The sequence below is a fragment of the Astyanax mexicanus genome, chromosome 21, assembly GCF_023375975.1.
Source record: "Astyanax mexicanus isolate ESR-SI-001 chromosome 21, AstMex3_surface, whole genome shotgun sequence".
NCBI classification, from domain to species: Eukaryota; Metazoa; Chordata; class Actinopteri; order Characiformes; family Acestrorhamphidae; genus Astyanax; species Astyanax mexicanus.
This window is the reverse complement of record NC_064428.1, coordinates 18,023,964-18,043,875: the sequence shown is the minus strand read 5'-3', so window position 1 is coordinate 18,043,875 and position 19,912 is coordinate 18,023,964. Positions and strand designations below refer to the sequence as shown.

General features: G+C 39.5%; 1 protein-coding gene across 3 annotated transcripts in view; it reads left to right on the top strand.

Moving 5' to 3' along the window:
* Positions 1-19,912, top strand: part of nrp2a (neuropilin 2a) — a 144,374-nt gene that overhangs the window by 92,687 nt on the left and 31,775 nt on the right. For all 3 annotated transcript variants that reach the window (XM_022674882.2, XM_022674883.2, XM_022674884.2), the window contains exons 8-11: positions 7,008-7,152; positions 7,249-7,598; positions 8,704-8,848; positions 18,245-18,328. In XM_022674882.2, coding sequence (XP_022530603.2) covers positions 7,008-7,152; positions 7,249-7,598; positions 8,704-8,848; positions 18,245-18,328 — 724 coding nt within the window. The remainder of the gene's footprint in view (positions 1-7,007; positions 7,153-7,248; positions 7,599-8,703; positions 8,849-18,244; positions 18,329-19,912) is intronic.

Here is a 19,912-nt window from a genome sequence, read left to right as displayed (position 1 = left end):
CGGCTCTGATGAAGACGTCGACAGTAGAACTGAACTGGTTCCAGCTGGCTGCTTGCCAGCAGTGAGCAGATGAGAAAGCGCATAGAAAGTTGCGCGAGTGTGTGCGAGTGTGTGTGAATATGAGTATGTGCGTATGCACACTCATTTACCGTATATTAAAGAGCATTCTCTTTTCTGAATAGTGCTTTTTACGAACCCCTCCACCCCAACCCACCCCTCCCAAAAGAGGAGCTTTCAGTTTCACTGTGCGCAGAAGATGACAAGACCCCTCTCCATTACCCGACTTCCACTTCCCCACCCTCCCCACCTTCCCCACCCTCCCCACCCCACCCTCTTTGCTCCGGCGTGGGGACCGAGCGGAGAAACCAAATTGCTTTGTGTGCTGTTTCTTTCTGCGGTGTGACAGATATACGGCTTGCCGTGTGAGATGGATTTATAGGCATTTCAATCATAAACAGGATGCGCAGCACTTTTTAATGTGGGGTGGGGGGCTGGTGGGATTTAGCCCCTATTTGTGCATGAGAAAATGTTGATGTATATACAGCCCTGGCTGTTACGGGCTCGCGTTTGACCCCGTTGTGTGTGTGTGTTGGCCGTAAATGTGGGAAGTGTGTATGCATGAGTGTGAGAGAAAGAGAGAGGCCTGAGGTCGAGACAATTAATTGGCTCGTGCTCAAGTTGGATCAACCTCCGCGGTCGTAAACAGAAGCCGCCCAGAACGGCGTCCACGCATTGTGTGCCTCTGTCTTCCCACATGTGAAGTCACGGACATCTTTTCGAACTTGTACGCACAGGATGGGGTCTTCCTCCCACAGATCACTGATGAAGAGGGGGGGGCTTCTCTACTTTTTTAGACCTCCTACGATGTAGGTCTTCTAGGAACCATTTCCTGGTGTCCTAGCTTGTAGGAATAATGCTTGATTGGCGATAAATCTGGCAACCATGCAGGTCAAGGAAGTGTTGCAAACTGGCGACATGGAGACATTCCTAGAAAGCTGTTGCTGTGTGTGGATGAGAACATTATCCTGCTGAACAATATAAGTTAAAAGGCAATACATGTGACTGAAGGATGTCCTACATATATTGCTGAGCTGTTAGTGTCCCTTGTATTACTACTAGGGGTGACTGACTATCATATCGCAGATTATCACACCAGCAGTTGTGGCATTAAGTCACTCCACATCAAGGAAAAGCAATTCTATGCCCTTTTGTCGCAAGACAAAGTTGATGATACCAAGTGGTTACTGTGGTGTCTGTGGAGACTGTAGACTGCAGTGGTTGCTAGCATGTAACAAACTGGTTGCTGTGGTGTACTACATGGTTGTTTGGGTGTTATTAAAGTATTTATTTTACCATGAACCCATTAACACCAATAATTAATTCTACTCCTACAAATTTACTGCTACACAAAAAACTTACGGCTCTCGAAAAAAAATTAAGAGCAGAATCAGTTTCTCTGATTTTGCTATTTATACAGTAGGTATATATTTGAGTAAAATGAACATTGTTGGTTTATTCTATAAACTATGGACAACATTTCTCCCAAATGACAAAAATATTGTCATTTAGAACATTTATTTGCAGAAAATGAAGAATGGCTGAAATAACAAAAAAGATGCAGAGCTTTCTGATCTCAAAGAATGCAAAGAAAACAAGTTCATATTCATAAAGTTTTAAGAGTTCAGAATTCAATATTTGGTGGAATAACTCAAGTTTTTAATCACAGTTTTCATGCATCTTGGCATCATGTTCTCCTCCACCAGTCTTACACACTGCTTTTGGATAACTCCTGGTGCACAAATTCAAGCAGTTCAGTTTGGTTTGATGGCTTGTGATCATCCATCTTCCTCTTGATTATATTCCAGAGCTTTTCAATTTGGTAAAATCATAGAAACTTATCGTTTTAAGTGGTCTCCTATTTTTTTTTCCAGAGCAGTATTTCTTATCAACAAGCTGTAGTTGGTTCCTATGGCATGCCAGGTGGATGCTATATTGTTGCTAAGTGGTGGTTAGATTGGTGCTAAGGGTGGGCGCAGTAAAACATACCATTTGTAGTCAATTTCCCACACATAAGGAATCTGTGAAGCATTTAGGTGCTCTTATCTGGAGTGCTGCTGTAAACATTTTTTAGGTTTCTTAGGCTGCTAACTCTGATTAGCTTATCCTGTGTAAAAGAGGAAACCCTTGGTCTTCCTTACCTGGGGTGGTCCTGATGAGAGCCAGTTTCATCGTACTGTTTTTGATGGTCTTTTTGAATGCTCTTTACTAATTTGAGAAGTTCTTGTCATAATATGGATTAGAACATTACTCAAATAGGGCTTTTCACTGTATACCAACTCTACCTCTTTACTCTAAATCCCTAACACATTAAGAGGGAAATACATTAAGTGAATTAACTCTTAACAAGTTCAGCACAGCTGTTAACTGAAAACCTGAATTCCAGGAGACTCTACCTCATAAATCTGACTGAGAAAATCCAGCCAAGATGCAAGAGGTGCCGACTTTGAAGGATCTAAAGTATAACATATATTCTGGTTTTGTTTTCTAAACAGTGCAAAACACTGCAAATTATAATAAAATATTAAAATTGTGAAAAAAAAAACTGAATTAAAGCTGTGTCCAAACTTTTGCTGGTACTCTGTATCTTCACCTATAAAGCAAAAGCCTTCATTCTCTCAATCCCCCCGCCCCCACGTGTCAGCAGACACATTTCCCCTGCTTCCATCCTCCCGACATAAAAGCATTAAAAGGATTTCCCTCTTTATATTTGATACGTTTGAAAACCTCAGCATGTCCCTCAAGAGGACAATAACAACCCAGAGACAACATGTCCACATTATGATGCATAGGTGTACTTACACTTTATGGAGGAAATGGCTTGGAGCCATTTCCAGAGCTCAGGCCGTTATGAACACTAGTCCGTCCTGTAGGTCCGGGCGAGCAAGCTAAGCTAGCATTCCAGCTCTTCTTGTATCCAGACATGAAGACTAATCTTTTAATCAAAAGCAAGCCCGCTCGAAAAGGCAAGTGCGGGGTCAATCCCGGCACGTTATTACAGGACTACCCCCCGTGGTGTAGAGGGGTTAAAACGCTTAAGTGTCTTTTCTGTTATGATTAAACTGCGTTCAGGCGCTACGCTAACATTGCGGGATTAGCGCTCAAGAGACAAGACGAGCCTCAAGAGGAATAACATTAAATGGCAGACATCAAGTAAACACCAAAGAAAAAAAACTATTGTTAAATGTGTTCTTGTATGTCTTGTAAAAAAATACACCAGGATTAGAGCAAAGTAAATGCCTAAATTTCTTTCGGCATAAATAAATTATCTATCTATCTATCTATCTATCTATCTATCTATCTATCTATCTATCTATCTATCTATCTATCTATCTATCTATCTATCTATCTATCTATCTAAGTAGGTAGCAGTGCTATGCTAATGCTAATTTAGTCAGAAACCTAGGGTCATTCCTTGTAGACTATACCTTAAAGTGACTAAATCTTACAAACAAGAGAATCAGCCTTTTTTCTTTTTAAATGATTCTAGAAAGGAATGTCGGGATCAAGTTTTTTTTTTTTTTTGTTTTTGCTAAGCTAAAGTTGTTCTCTTACACAATTACAGTTTGTATTCCATCTTAAATGCTGAAGCGGTTCAGCTCTGCTGTTTAAGTGTGCACAAGTGCAATATAGTGTAACTGTTGCACTATTTAAGGTGGAATGGAGAGTTAGAATTAGAAGCCAGCATTAGCTTTGAGTGTCTTTTCAGTTTTTGCTGCTAACTGCTAACCTCACTGTATTTATTACTTAAAATACCGCTCTTTTTTGTTTTGCTCACCCAATATTTCCGAAACAAATGGTCTCAGGAAACAGTCTAAGTTCAAGCACCACAGATATTCTGGAATTTTTCATGTTCCACTGTAAAAAAGTTGCACAATGCATTCTCTTAAACAGTTTTGTTGCCTTCTGAGAGGTTCTTCACTGCTGTAGCTTAGAATCTTGCTGTTTATTGGAGCCTATTGTAGTGTCGGAACTGGATTGGGCTTTTGAAGCCAATACTTGAGCCAATACCTGAACAAAAAAATCTTGGATCCACTTGGTCACAACCTACTGGATTGGATTGGGACATGCTTAGATGCAGAATAGACTTTGTAGCATCACTAGCTACGGCCATACCTAGTAATGTTATTCAGCCATCTTTTTTTTCAGTCAATGTATCATGTGGTTTAGGCGGTGGTAAACTTCCTGAAAGTTTAAAATACATCTACTCTAATCTACGGCTTATAGTTCTTAATAAATGGAGAACTTATTAAATCAGTTTGGTCATTTTAAATGTAATTCTGATAAAAGTATAAGCGACGTTGGATACAAGATAGGTCTTAATGATAATCGCATAAGTTCTTCAAAAACACTAAAATGATGCTTCATAAGCACAGCACTCAGTGCTGGTGTATGCTGATCTGCCTTAACATTAGTACCACTGATAGCTGAAGTAAAAACATTGGTTTACATTAATCTACAGTGGCATCTGTCAAGAAATTGGATATATATTGTATGAGGGAGATCTTTTATTTTCTTTTTTTGTGGCTTTTCTTTTGCTTCTTTCGTGAGCCTTTTACTTTCCTTTAAATCTCTACAAAGGTGCGACAGGAATGTGTGGTTTGACTGGGGTTTAAATAGAGTGCCAATTGCAATTGGGAAATGGGAATTGGAGTTTTGAGACCCAATTCCACTGATTTTTCCCCTCCATTGCCCAGCTCCGGTGCTGGTGTCCAGTGGTGCAGCACTGCCCATCACAGCAGCAAGTTAAACAGTAAAATTACACTTTAACAAGAACAAAACTGAAAAAGGCCAGATGACTGGAGGGTCAGAACATCTCAAAAACATGAGTCAGGTCTGGTGAGGTGTTCCAAGAAAGAACAACCAATGAATGGACAACAGGGTCATGGGCTTCCAATGATCCTTAACTTAATGTGATCCATGGATCTACCAATTAGTCTTAGGGTTAGTCTTGATACCACAGATACCACAGAACACTTCAGAGGTCTTGTGGAGCCAATGCCTCAGACGGTCAGATCTGTTGTGTTGGCACACTAATAAGGGGTAGAAGACCTACTCAAACTTAATTGGTAGGTTATGAAGTCTTAATGTAGCTACACTCCTTTATAAAGGGTCCCACACAAATCCAGCTTTTCTCGTTGGCGTTATTTTTGGTTGGTTATTATCTAGCCATCATTTTCTTCTCTGACGACTCTATCTTCAAACAAGGCCCATCGTATAGCCTGACAAGGCTTGCACATCATGTAAAGCTATTATGTAACCCAAAACTCAAACTCATTCACATCAGCCCTCCTGTTTTCCTCATTCAGGGGAGTTGTGGAATCCCACGGGTTGATATTCCGTTTAACTGCCAGTCCTTGAGTTCTGCACAGGGAGCTCTCCTCTTGACTTATCAGTTCCAGTTTCCCTCTGGTCTTATCTGGGTCTTATCGTTTCTACAGAGCAGTCCTGAAGATGTTTTTTTCTTCTTCTGAGGCTTCCAGGAGGAAAAAAAAGAGCAAACCTGTTACTTTTTGATGAGTTTTTTTTATATTGTTTCGGACGATTTTCACAGTAATTTCGCAGCAAAAGTGGAGCAGAGTGATTGGTGTCAGGTCTTTGTTCTCAGAGAAAACTGTTCCTCCAGTCCTACCTTTTTGTCCTGGTTACTCGGAAGCTTGTCCTCTACTTTTCCTGCTGTTTTATGTGTCAGTCCACTTGGCGAAAGATGATTCAGTCACTGGTGAAATGCTGTTTATTGTTTCACGAAAGAATACGATATGATGAAGCCAGGGAGTTAGGTAGTTGGGTATACAGTACAGTTTGTAAGCAATGGCAGGATATGGCTCATTCAGGAAATGCGTCCAGTGCAGCTTCCTTTACTCATACCTTCAACATTAGTGAGATCTTCCTGGAGAGAACTTCCTTATCCTTAAAACTGTTGATTATCTGTGAACAATAGCACATCATCTACGTATACGGCATTTGCCTGGTGCTCTTTTCCAAAGAGACTTACCTATAAATCAAGTTACCAAAAGTAAAAGATTTGAGGCCCAATCTCATTTGTCTTGCTGTAGGGAGTCTTGTTAGGATAAAGGGGTAGGGTGAAGTGTAAGGGTTGCATGGCTCACCATAGTTTCAATGGCTCTTTCCTTTATGGCAAGCGTAAAAGTCTAGTGCTAGTAGTCAGTTCCAATAAGAAGGGTGACTCTCTGAAACAAGGGGTAGGGGTACAAATGAGAAATGTGATTGAGCCTCAGGGATAGAAGTCTTTTCCAAAGACTACTGAAGCTTGTGGTGTAGTGTAATGTAGTGTGCTCATCTGCCACAGGAAAGACAGGGTTGTTATCCACTATACCGCTATACCAGCCTTGCCAAGGTCATAGGATAGCAGTACGTTAGCTGGTCATGTTCAAGTTTTACCTCAGGAGACAGCTTGGGAAGGTTGTGAAGCAGTGGAAGTTGTGAGGTGTGGAATCTTGTGAGTGTGGTTGAACACTGGCCAGTGTGCTCATGGCAAGATGACATGAGTTACAGTATCCGATTTCAAGCGAGGCCTGTAAGTGGATGCCAGGTTAATGCTAGGTTTAGAGCAATAGGTGGTAATGATCGTGACCGGCAGCATCTGGCTAGAAATGTCCACGCATGCAGAGAAGTGACTCTAGCAGAAATCATATTCAATACAATTGACACAGGTCAAGTCAACGTTTTTAGCTTCCATAGGACATAGCAAAAGTCATGGGACACAACACTAATTCTTACTAGGGCTCAACAAACAAAAAACAATGATGACAACATTTTTAATGATGGTTCTGGAAAGGCATATTCTTGAAGGTCTTGTGAAACTAAGGATTCATGTGAAATAAAATCTAAAATCTGCTCTTTCAGTCCAATTTAATGCATATTTATGTTGTTTTCACTGTTGATATTAGTAATTAATGAACTAAATATGTATATTGTCTGTCCTGCAGACTTTCCACGCCAACACAGACCCATCTGAAGTGGTCCTGAACCGAGTCCCTCAGCCAGTTCTGGCCCGATTTGTCCGTATTAAACCCCAAACCTGGAAGAACGGCATCGCCCTGCGTTTCGAGCTCTACGGATGCCAGATCACAGGTACGTGATTATGTGTTTGTTACATATGAAAGAACATGTTTAATGTCGCAGAATGGCTCTTCTCTTGATCTGCTATCTTTTTCTTTCATTTCTTAGATGCTCCATGTTCTGAGCTGCAGGGCATGCTCTCAGGCTTGTTGCCAGATTCTCAGATCACGGCCTCTTCGGTGAGGGACCTGCACTGGGCCCCAGCAACCGCCCGCCTGGTGGCCAGCCGGTCAGGCTGGTTCCCTGCACCAGCGCAGCCCTTGGCTGGCGAGGAGTGGCTCCAGGTAGACTTGGCCACCACCAAGATGGTGCACGGGGTCATCACCCAAGGGGCACGCAGCGGAGAAGTGGGAAGCAACTCGGACAACCGGGCCTTCGTCCGCAAGTACCGCCTGGCCCACAGCCTCAACGGAAAAGACTGGAACTTTGTGATGGACAGCAAGACCAGTATGCCCAAAGTCAGTATCTGATGGTTCCTCTGTAGAGACTGTTGCACTCAGTATAATTGTAGAATATTACTGAAAGGTTACTTTATTTCAGTAATTCAGTTCAAAATGTGAAACTTATATATAATATAGATGTATTACAGTGTGGGCAGTGTGCCAAGTCCTGCTGGAAAATGAAATCCGCATCTCCATAAAAGTTGTCAACAGAGAGAAGCATGAAGTGCCAACACCAGCAGATGACATGTCTCTCCAAACCATCACTGATCATCAGTAAACTTTACATTTTGATTTGTAAATCAAGGAACCAGAATCTGGAGGAAGAGTGGAGAGACACACAGTCCAAGCTGCTTGAGGTCTAGTGTGAAGTTTCCACCAATCAGTGATGGTTTGGAGAGACATGTCATCTGCTGGTGTTGCACTTCATGCTTCCCTCTGCTGACAACTTTCATAGAGATGCTGATTTCATTTTCCAGCAGGATTTGGCACACTGTCCACACTGCCAAAAGTACCAATTGGTCTTATATAATATTTAAATTTTCTGAGATTTCTTTTGGGTTTTCATTGGCTGTAAGCCATGATCATCAACAATAAAATAATAAAATGAATTACTGAAATAAAGTAACTTTTCAATAATATTCTTTTTTTTTTTGAGATGCGCTAGTATATGAGAAAAGCAAAGGCCCTAATTTTGAGCCTTGTGGAACTCCATTAGGAATATGACATTTGTTTATAACAATAACTTCCCATAATAACTGAATAACTGTTCAACTTTAAAAATACATACAAATCTGTATTGTCTCTGTCACACAAAAGCCTGGTATCTCCAAAACAGCAACAGCTGTAGCATAAAGGAAGGACAAAACCTTCTTTCATTGGAAGTCTGCCTAAAATGAATTTATTCCGAGTCATTTCTATTCCATTAATTGTAAAAATTTTAGCATGTTTTTAGGAAGTTTTAGCATGTTTATGGCATGACCGCAACAATGTACTATATACTATATACATTTTGGTTGAATATGATGATTACCAGAACCTTGAAAGCATTTTTAACCTTGCGACAAAAGTGACAAAAGAAAGATACTGGTAATGTACAATATTCTCTATTTGTTTGTTGTAGATTTTTGAGGGCAATTCACACTATGACACGCCAGAGCTGCGGCGCTTTGAGGAAATCCCGGCCCAGTTCATCAGGATCTACCCTGAGCGCTGGTCCCCTGCAGGCATCGGCATGAGGATGGAGGTGCTGGGCTGCAGCCTGCCAGGTAGGAAGAGATAATAAAGCTAATAAAGATGCTGTAAACTGTAATGTATTGTATTTCATAATTCAAAATGTACACCAAATGTGGTGATGATACATATGATACATTGACTGAAAAAAAAGATGGCTGAATAACATTACTAGGTATGGCCGTAGCTAGTGATGCTACAAAGTCTATTCTGCATCTAAGCATGTCCCAAAAAGCACAACAAAAAGCTATAGCACATTATAGCAATAGCGTCTAATAGTGATACCATAGCAAGCCAATAGCAGCATCATAGGAGCCTCTTAATAAAACCATAGCAACCATTTAGAAATCACCTTTAATGGGGGTCCACTGTGCTGGCTCTCTGATCACCTGAATTAAAAAAAAAAAAAAAAAAAAAAAAGCTATATCACATTATAGCAATAGCATCTAATAGTGATACCATAGCAAGTCAATAGCAGCATCATAGGAGCCTCTTAATAACACCATAGCAACCATTTAGAAATCACTTTTACTGGTGGTCCATTGAACCATGGTCCAAGTACTTACAGCGACATTCATAACGCAGTATAAACTACAAGTATAAGGGTTTATAAAGAAAGGACTTATATCTGTTTATAAGAACATTGTACAGTGTAGTTTTGGTATATGTTGGTGTAATGCATTATAGTATGCAGCAATGATTTCTCAAATTAAGCTTTTTTAAAAGTACATAACACAATATAAAGCCTTAAATACAGTCATTACTGACTTTAAGTGAAGTGAATTTTCATATGCTTTTTTAACGTGAAATCAATTTTAGTATGCCTTATTGCTCTTATAGAGCATTATGAGTGCTCTTTACTGGTTTTAAGTGAAGTGTGTTTTCAAATGCCTACAGTGAGGAATAATAACATTTACTTCATGTTTAAAAAGCTTATGCAAACTCATTTCACTTTAAGTCAATAATGACTGTGTACAAGGCTTTATAATGTGTTTTGTACTTTTATAAAAGCCTAATTTGAGAAATCATAGCTGCATATTATAATGCATTATACCAAAATATACCAAATATGTGTTATAGTGCATTACAGCACTACATTGTACAATGTTCTTATGAACAGATACTATAAGACATTATAAGCCCTTTCTTTAGAAACCCCTATACTTGTAGTTTAGAATGTGTTATGAATGTTGTTGTAAGTACTTATGAGCTATTTAAATAGACTTATTATAGCAGTCTTTATAAGGTAGTATGCTGTCATGTAGTGCATTATGAATGCACTCATGATGCATTATGAATACAGGGTTCATAGGAAGTGTTACCAAAATGTTTTAGATTTACACACTAGAAAATAAACACAAAACACATTTTTTTTCACATGATTGTTCATCCACCAGCACACCTTCCACATCCACTGTCGCAGTGATTGATGGCTGTAAAATTGCCTGCATGTTCAGCGCTGTCCCCCAAACATTCCAGTGGAGCTGCTGGAATAGAAAAGAGGAGGAAATGCTGTGTTTACGGTGTAGCCCTGGAAAAAGGGGGAGGAGCCTATGAAGGGTTTATAGAGTGGAGGAATAAATGTTTAGAGGTTTGAGGGGATGCAGTGTCTCTGTGTGTGTGCATGTCTTTGTGTGTGTGTGTGTGCGTGTGCGTGTGCGCGCGCGCGTGTGTGTGTGTGTGTGCGTGTGTGTGTGTGTGTAAGTCACATCTGGCCTCCCACTAGGCGAAATGCAGGACAGCCCCGCCCACAATCTGGAAACAGTTTACTTCTACACACACACACCCACCCACACACACACACACACATATACACACATATACACACATATCCATATATACCCCCCCCCCCCCCCCCCCCCCCCCGTGATATGCTGTATTGTCATATTTGCCTTGAATCTATTGATTTAAAAGGGTGTGTATTTGAACATCTGCTTGTGGCAAATCTCATTACTATACAGCGAAGGACAAACACACACAACCCTCATGGGTTATATACAAGTCACACACACACACACACACACACACAAACACACACACACACACACAAACACACACACACACACACACAAACACACACACACACACACTTTAGTGGGTGGTAAGCAACAGAAAGCTTGATGGTGTGCCAATAAACCACTGTGTTCTATTATTTATTACTGACCTAATGGCTTGAGCTTGTGTGTGTGTGTGTGTGTATGTGTGTGTGTGCTATATACCATGTATATTTCTACAGACTTCCTTTTTTTTCATGTTCCAAAAAGTAATGCCAGACAGCGCCCTCTAGAGAGTAACGCTAGTAGTGTGCATTAAGCAAATACACATCTTATTGAAATCCTTTAATTTTTTCCAAGAATCGTCAGTGTGTCTTATAATCCGGTGCGCTTTATGTATGAATTCTACCAGTCAAGTTTTGAGGAGCAGTAAAGACACTCAGCGTTATACAGGAGTTTCAGTTTCTCCAACACTTAGGCTGGAGCAGTATTAGCATTAGCCGCTAACCGTGGTAAGCACTAGCTCTTTCGCCATTCAGAGGTGAGTATTATCGGCCTGTAGTCTGCTGTTAACCCCGGCTAGCACTGCTGGAGCAGCATTAGCATTACCTGCTAATCCCGCTAAGCACTAGGTCTTTTGATGTTCAGGGGTGAGTATATTGGACAAGCTACATGGGACGAACCATAGACTGTGTATAGCTGGACAGAGCATCGTCTCTCAAAACTGAAACTTCACAAAGTCCATAACCGTGTCTAAGGTGAACAGTGCTTATCTTCATGTGAACTCCTGTTCCATATTTCCGATTCCCTGCCCCACTGAAAATATACACACTCCCACACATGGATCTGCTCTCTCTCTCTCTCTGTCTCTCTCTCTCTCTCTCTCTCTCTCTCTCATGCTCTCGCTCTGTTGCTCTCTGTGGGGAGTGCATTTGGATGTGTAAATGTTTTTGTTCCTCTCTCTCTCCTCGCCTCTTTCTCCTCTATCTGTTTCTCATCAGAGACATCTACACACTCTTTCCCACACACACACACACACACACACACATTTCATTACATCTGGTTAATCTATGGCTGTCAGCATTTTACTGTTTTCATTACGCATCATAAACAAGCTCACGTTTCCATGCAAATGTTTTCATTATCGTAATCCTTACAAGTCTACAGTTATTACTGTCATTTTGCCATTGTGTGTAAATATGATTACACAATGATTTCATTAACCAGAGTGGGAAGTTTGAGATGATGTGGTGTATTTAGTGCCAGAGTATTTTTAGAACCGCTGATCTCCTGGGATTTTCAGCACAACACTCTCTAGAGTTTAGTGAGAAAGGTGTGGTCGTGAGCAGAATGAGCTGGATTAGGATAGGGAATTGTGACATCATTCCTGCATAAAATGCAGAATGACTAGAGATCAGGGCTGTGCGATATGGATCAAAACTAATATAGCTCAAATTTTTTTTTGCTGAATGGCGATATACAATCTACTAGTGCATCTAAAAAAAATTGAATATCATTGAAAAGTTAGTTTATTTCAGTAATTCAGTTCAAAATGTAAAACTCATATATTATACAGCTCTGAAAATAAAAATTAAGATACTACCTCAGTTTCTGAATCAGTTTCTCTGATTTTGCTATTTATAGGTATATGTTTGACTAAAATGAACATTGTAGTTTTATTCTGTAAACTACAGACAAAATTTCTCCCAAATTCCAAATAAAAAATATTTTCATTTAGAGCATTTATTTGCAGAAAATGAGAAATGGCTGAAATAACAAAAAAAGATGCAGAGCTTTCAGACCTTAAATAATGCAAAGAAAACTTCAATCACGGTTTTCACGCACCTGCACTCGGCATGTTTTCCTCCACCACTCTTACACACTGCTTTTGGATAACTTTATGCCTTTACTCCTGGTGCAAAAATTCAAGCAGTTCAGCTTGGTTTGATGGCTTGTAATCATTCATCTTTCTCTTGATTATATTCCAGTTTTTTTTTTTTTTTCAATTTGGTAAAATCAAAGAAACTCATCATTTTTAAGTGGTCTCTTATTGTTTTTTCAGAGCTGTACAGATGTTGCCAGGAAACTATTCGAACTGTTAAGCTTCGTCAATCTCATGTTTCTAAATAGTGAGGGAAGTTAGATTTTCTATAATATGAACTATTTACTGTAAACCTTCTAGAACTGCTGTTTCCAATAAAGTGGACACTCAGCATACATTTACAAATTCATCAACCGTTTTTCCCAACTGTCTTTCATCTTTCCTAACAATCCCGGCCTGACCAGCTACAAAATGACATTTTTATTTCACAAAAAAAGGAATTTCATATGCAGGAATTTCATAGGAATTCATAGGAATTTCATATTTCATATGTTCATATGCAGATTACAATCACGCTTGTAATTGCTGTCTCTTTTTAGTGGGAAAAAAATAGGTTAGCTCAGCTCTCCTGACAGCTCTGTTTGCACGTCTCTCTCGCACAGCGCGAGAGCTTATCTGATCAGCTGACAAATAAATGGGTGTGTAAGAGCATGCGCGAAAGTGTCCGAACATATATATACATAGTGTATATATCTGATCGCTTCATCTCTGCCTATACGACTGCTTTCTATCGCCGCTGTCACTGGCGCACATCTCCAGTATGTTTGTGTAGCTCGGGTGATGATGTCATACCCAGGTGGGCTGAATTTTCCCAGCATGCCTCGGCGGCCCCGGGCCCTGGCTGGCAGGCAGGAAAGCTTTCTACATAATTGAAGTTCTGGCTTTTTATTTTTTTCTGAACTGACTTATCTTGCTGAGTCAGGGCCCCAGGAGAAAGATGTGGCAGCCGTCGCGGAGAGACAGATGGAGGGATGACAGGAGCGAGGGGAATGAGGGAGCGAGGGGTCGAGGGAGTGGAGGAGAGAGAAAGAGAGAGAGAGAGAGAGAGAGAGAGAGAGAGTGAGAGATTGAGAAATGGATGTCAGTTTCTACTGATATGCATTCGCCTCATACACCTCATACATCACTCATACTTGACTCGCAGGTTAAGTCAAGTCGCTAATGCTAATGTTCTTAACTCTCTTACATTTAGGCCATTACTGTTTCTTGTGTTGCCGTGGTGTTGCTAAGTGGTTGCTATGGTGTTCTCTAAGCAGTTAAGATGGTGTTGCTATGATGTTACTAAGTGGTTGGTCAAAGATTTTAATGGTACCCTAAAGTGGTTTCCCATGTGGTTGCATTTCATATTAGTTGCTGGTTGAGTGCTGTGTGTTTGGCATGGTGTTGCTAAGTGGTTGCTATGGTGTTCCTAAGAAGTTAAGATGGTGTTGTTATAATGTTACTAATTGGTTGGTTAGTGCTTTGTATGGTTCTTTTAAGTGGATGTGTTGCAACTTAGTTTCTAGTTGAGTGCTAAGTCGTTGCTATGGTGGTCTTTAGCAGTTGAGATGGTGTTGCTTCAATGTTATTAGGTGGTTGGTCAAAGATTTTATTGGTACCCTATGGTGGTTTCCCATGTGGTTTTAATTAGTTGCTCAATGAGTGCTAAGTGTTTGCCTTGGTGTTGCTAAGTGGTTGCTATGGTGTCCTGTAAGCAGTTAAGATGGTGTTGCTATGATGTTACCAAGTGGTTGGCCAGAGATTTCCATGGTACCCTAAGGTGATGTTGTGATGTTGCTAAGTGGCTGCCATGGTGTTTCAAGTGTGATTGTTAGATGGTAGTACTGATGTTGCTGGGTGGTTGCTGTGGTACCCCACATCATTGTAATGGTGCTTCTAAGTAGTTTATATGCTCTACAAGTGCTATAGTCTTATAATTCTACATTGTAGCTAGTGTGTTTCTAGGTGATTTAAATAAACAGTACATTAGAACGTTGCAAAAATTCTCAACCCCATTTATTTCTATGGGATGCATCAATAAAAAAAGTTAGGTTGAGTAAAGGTCCTGTATTTTTTTAGCACTGCATTGGGAGTTAGTGTCTTATCTAATCTAAAATCAATGGCTATGTTTTTACAGTTACCATTTAGTACATTAGAAGAGAAAACACGCTCATATTGACTCCGGTTAAGTGTGGCGCCTTCCCTGGCCTTTGCCTCGTGTGTTAGTGCTTACGTCGCTGCCACGCTCCATAAAGGTCAGAGTCATTACTCCAGAAGATAAGCTGACCTTTCTACTCTGACAGAGCGTCTTAATGCAGTAGTGAAGCCTGTGTCCGTATCTGTGTTTCAGTTTACACAATACAGACATATTTTTTTTGTCTTTGTCAGTATTGAAAACGTAATGCTTTGACAGTTTACATGGAATTTACCGGTTGCCTTAAAAAGGTTAAGTAATGGAAAAGAAAACTTAAGTTAGCAAGTTAGCAACTTAGAACATCAAGTTATTACAACTAAAAGGGAAGTTGATTTATTTCTAAGGTAGCCCAGGGGAAATCACTATACACTGATGGTGAGTGTCTTTTAGAAACTGTTGGACACACCCAGTATGCAAATAGATTGTGACAGAAGCCAATGGAAAAGAAGCTGCCATTGGCAACAGACTAAACTCAGTTATTATAAGTTGGTTCAACTCAAAGGCTACTCTTGGGTAGTGCACCTCCTGGTGAAAGATCATTGACTGCTTGGCATGAAGTCTCTATGATGCACTTGAAGACATTTTGCCCTATTGAATGACTTTCAGTGGGGAAGCATCTTTGGCTTGAGAGAAGTAAGTCATTCCTTTAAAGATGGTCATATCGATGAATTGCCAATCATTTTCAGTTGAGAAACCTGTACTGCTATAGCCTAGAACGTCTCATCTTTAGCAAACAATGCATTCTTCGTTTGGACTCCTACAAAAGTCAGGTTTAAGTATGGGGCAATAGAGTGATATATACTGTTTGTGTCTTCCTAATGACTTTGGACTATGGACAAAAGAGACACAGAGGCACCAGCACTGCTTAACTTTGCCTTGGCATCTATTCTGCAAGTCTCTGGAACTGTGCTGGAGGGATGGAGCATCATTCTTCTAAAAGATATTCCCTCAGGTGTTGCAAAAGCATTAAGGACATAAAGGTCAAACAGAACAAACGAGAAGAAAACGAGACAGTGAGACAGTGGAGGTAGTTAGCGAGTGGAGGAAGTGACATTAGCCGCCTAATTGCCTCCCGAAAAAGGACAGGGCGTTGTACTGAAGAGCAGATCCAGCTTTGCCTCCAGCCTTTCATGACTGTCAGAACTACCGGCTTTGTGCCTCGGTTGATTTCCACGGCAGGAGTTTTTCTCAGTGTTCATTATTTCCTGCAAGAAACAAGACCGGTGTTCTTTCATCAGTGTGTACGAAATCCTCTGATCACACTACATTATTATATTGTGTGATATTATTATTATTATTATTATTATTATTATTATTATTATTATTATTATTATTATTATTATTATTATAGTACAGTAAACATAAACTGTGTAGGTTCAAAATGGTCCTGATCATTAATCCCTACATTATAACTTCAGCAGTACTATGTAAAACACTTTTATAGAGAACAGAAATGATCCTTATCACTGTTCCCTACATTATAACATCAGCAGTACTGTATGAAACACTATTATAGTGAACTGAATCTTTCCTTTTCACTGTTCACAACACTATGAGACACTATTATAATGAATGGAAATGGTCCTCATTACTGTTCTCTACATTATGATACATGATTACAGTGAACGGAAATGGTCCTCATAACTGTTCCCTACTTTATAACATCAGCAGTACTATTTGGTACACTATTATAGTGAACAGAAATGATCCTCATCACTGTTATCTTCATTATAAAGCACTATTATAGTGAACAGAAATGGCCCCGATCACTATTCTCTACATTATAACATGAGCAGTACTGTATGAAACACTATTATAGTAAAGAGAAATGGTCCTCATCACTGTTCTCTACATTATATCATCAGCAGTACTATAAAACACTATTATAATGAACTGTAACGGTCCTTTTCACTGTTCGCTACACTATGAAACACTATTATAGTGAACGGAAATGGTTCTCATCACTGTTCTCTACTTTATGAAACACTTTTATAATAAAATAAAATGGTCCTTATCACTGTTTTCCACATTATAAAATGAGCAGTAATATATGAAGCACTATTATAGTGAACAGAAATGGTCCTCGTCACTGTTCCCTTCATTATAACATCAGCAGTACTGAGCACTACTTTATGAAGCACTATTATAGTGAACAGAAATGGTCCCCCTCACTGTTCTCTATATTATAACATCAGCACTACTTTAGGAAACACTATTATAGTGAATGGAAATGGTCCTCATCACTGCTGATAATGCTGATGTGATAATGTAGGGAACAGTGATAAGGACCATTTCCATTCACTATAATAGTGTTTCTATTATAGCAATGCTGATGATATAATGTAGAGAATAATGATGAAGACAAATACGATATAAAATAGGGATTAATTGATAATAATAATGAACCAGTGCAACTACTGCAACAGCAACTGAATCCACTTCTTCCACTTCTTTCCATCATTTGGTCAAATCAGCAGTGCGATGACACTATACTGGATAACAAGAACCAATATAGTGCTTTGTGTCAAAACACCAGTGTGCTCTCGAAACGGCAAACTGGACAAGCTTCCAGGTCCTTCAGCTAAAACACACACACACACACACACACAAACAGGCACAGGACCCTTCAAAGTCCCTGCCATCCCCCAACCACCAAACCGACACAAATCACTTTAACACACTGCAGGAACTCAGGAGCCATAACTCCTCCAGAGAGAGAAACAGAGAAAGAGAGAGATGAAGTGGGTCTCATTAAATTCTAGATATGACACTGGATGTAAAAAAATCTAAAATGATATTAGGATAAGAGTGCACAGCCACTGCATCTGTAAATAACTGTTCCTCATACTGTTGTGACAGTAAATTTAATGACATGTTTAAATAAAGCGATTAAATTAGAGATCATTTCTGCTCCCCGTAATAGTGTTCTATAAAGTGCAGCCGTAGGAAATGATGATAAGAACCATTTATGTTCTCTATAATAGTGTTTCATAATGTAGAGAACAGTGATGAGAACCATTACCTTTCACTATAATAGTGTTTCCTATAGTTTACCATCACTCTTCTCTACATAAACCCACTTTATAAAACTGCACTTTGTACAACACTATTACAGTTTACTGAAATACTGTTTGAACTGGCATTGTATGAAATGACACGTCTAGTAACAGCACATCTATATACAGTATTACTAGACTTTGTAGTTCTATAATCACAGAGTGTAGTCCTGTTCCTGTGTTCTTCAATCATGGCTGATTGACACTGTGTGTTAGTGTGTCTTGCAGTGGTACGAGTGGATTAGTGAATTTATTAAGGTGTCTATTTAAAAAGTGAAACGCAGAAAAGAACATTTTTAAACTCTTTTTGTGCCTTTTTTCCACAGAAACGTCCACAATAGCGGCAGAGACGTCCACCTCCACTCTGCCCCCCGCCGCAGAAAGCAGCACCGCCCACAAGCTCAGCTCTGGTAAGGAGATTTCACTAATAGCAATCAATCACTTTCACACTGTAGAGAGTTTGAATTAGGTAAAATGATCTAATTTCAATGCAATACATTTGATTTCTTTCTCTGATAAGAATTTTTGTGTTTCTAAGCATTGTGTAAGTGTAAGATTGTTGTACTTATTTTAGGAATAATTATCTTATTTAGTCCTACTTAGAATTTACAACTTATTTTAAGTTATTTGAACTCAAAATAAGCACAAAAAGTCACCAGTCAAGTTATTCTGGTTCTTTTGTACAAATTTAGGGCACAAAATAAGGATTTCTTTTGCTTGATTTAAGTCTTTCTTCACTCCCTTTGAGACTTTGGGATTGCTTATGTTAAAATTTCTTACTAAGAAAAAGTATTGCTTAATTTAAAGCTGATGTCTTTATGTTTTGGGATTTAGGGCCCTCTCTGGTGGGAATGGGTAATTGCACCGATCATGCAGAAGAATCATTTTAAACTGTTGTCTCCTTTCAGAGCAGAGGATTCCTATTCCAGGTTATGTTTAGTCAGAGAGAGAGAGAGAGAGAGAGAGAGAGAGCGCTCAGTCAGAAACTTCACTCCTTTGTTTCTTTGGTTTTACTATGAGTGAATGAGCTACTGAGCTCTGAGTTTCCTCTTCTGAAGTCTCCATTGCTCCACCAGCCGCTCAAATTCAGTAACACTGAGCCGGATCCTCTTTTAGAGGCTGTACACGTGACATAAGTACATAAAGACGTGCAACGTCAAGAAGAACTCCCTCGAAAAGAGATCCGACACCCCAGTTTTTAGAATAAATATATTAGCAGGAATGATGGTCGTTTCAGCACACTGGTACCATTAAACACAATATTTTTAACATTCTCCATATAAAAATGCTTCTGCTTTCAGTTTAGTAACTAATACAGACTGCCACTTTAAACATTAACGTCTCAATTTACATGTACCGGTATTTTGTCTAGTTGTATGCCAATGGATTTTTTGCAGTGCAGTCTCTTATCTCGTTTGTATTTAATGTAAAGACAAATGACTTCTATACAGTTCCCAGTATAAATACACACTGGGAAACTGCAGCATCTGGAGGCAACAAATGAGAAGCATCTGTTCATTTGGCTACACAGACATAATGTCTTTATCTTCATGTTGTATCAATTAACCTTGTTGTTGTTTATTTGCTTTAAACGCTAATTAAACACGTATTATATTATGAATTGCATTACATTGCATTTAGTTTATATTCCCAAGCAGGAGTCTGGCCGGCTGACTGTTTTCAGTTTTAGTTATTTTCAGGAAATGACTGAAAAAAAGCAAGAAGAACACAGTGGATTTCAGAGTTCTCTCCTCATGAAGCAGAACTGTATTTACAGCCTTTCATAAAGCTTCACATGCAGAACTGTCACACTTCAGTTGCGCTTCATCATCACTCTGATTAAACAAGACAATAATAAACACTCACTGGATTCAGTTGCTCAGAGTAAGACAAAAAAAAAAAAAAACACATTTCACTCAACAGCAAAGTAAGCAATGAAGCCCATTTACCACCAGGTGGTTTCTGGCAACCGTATGTTAAATATTTACATACGA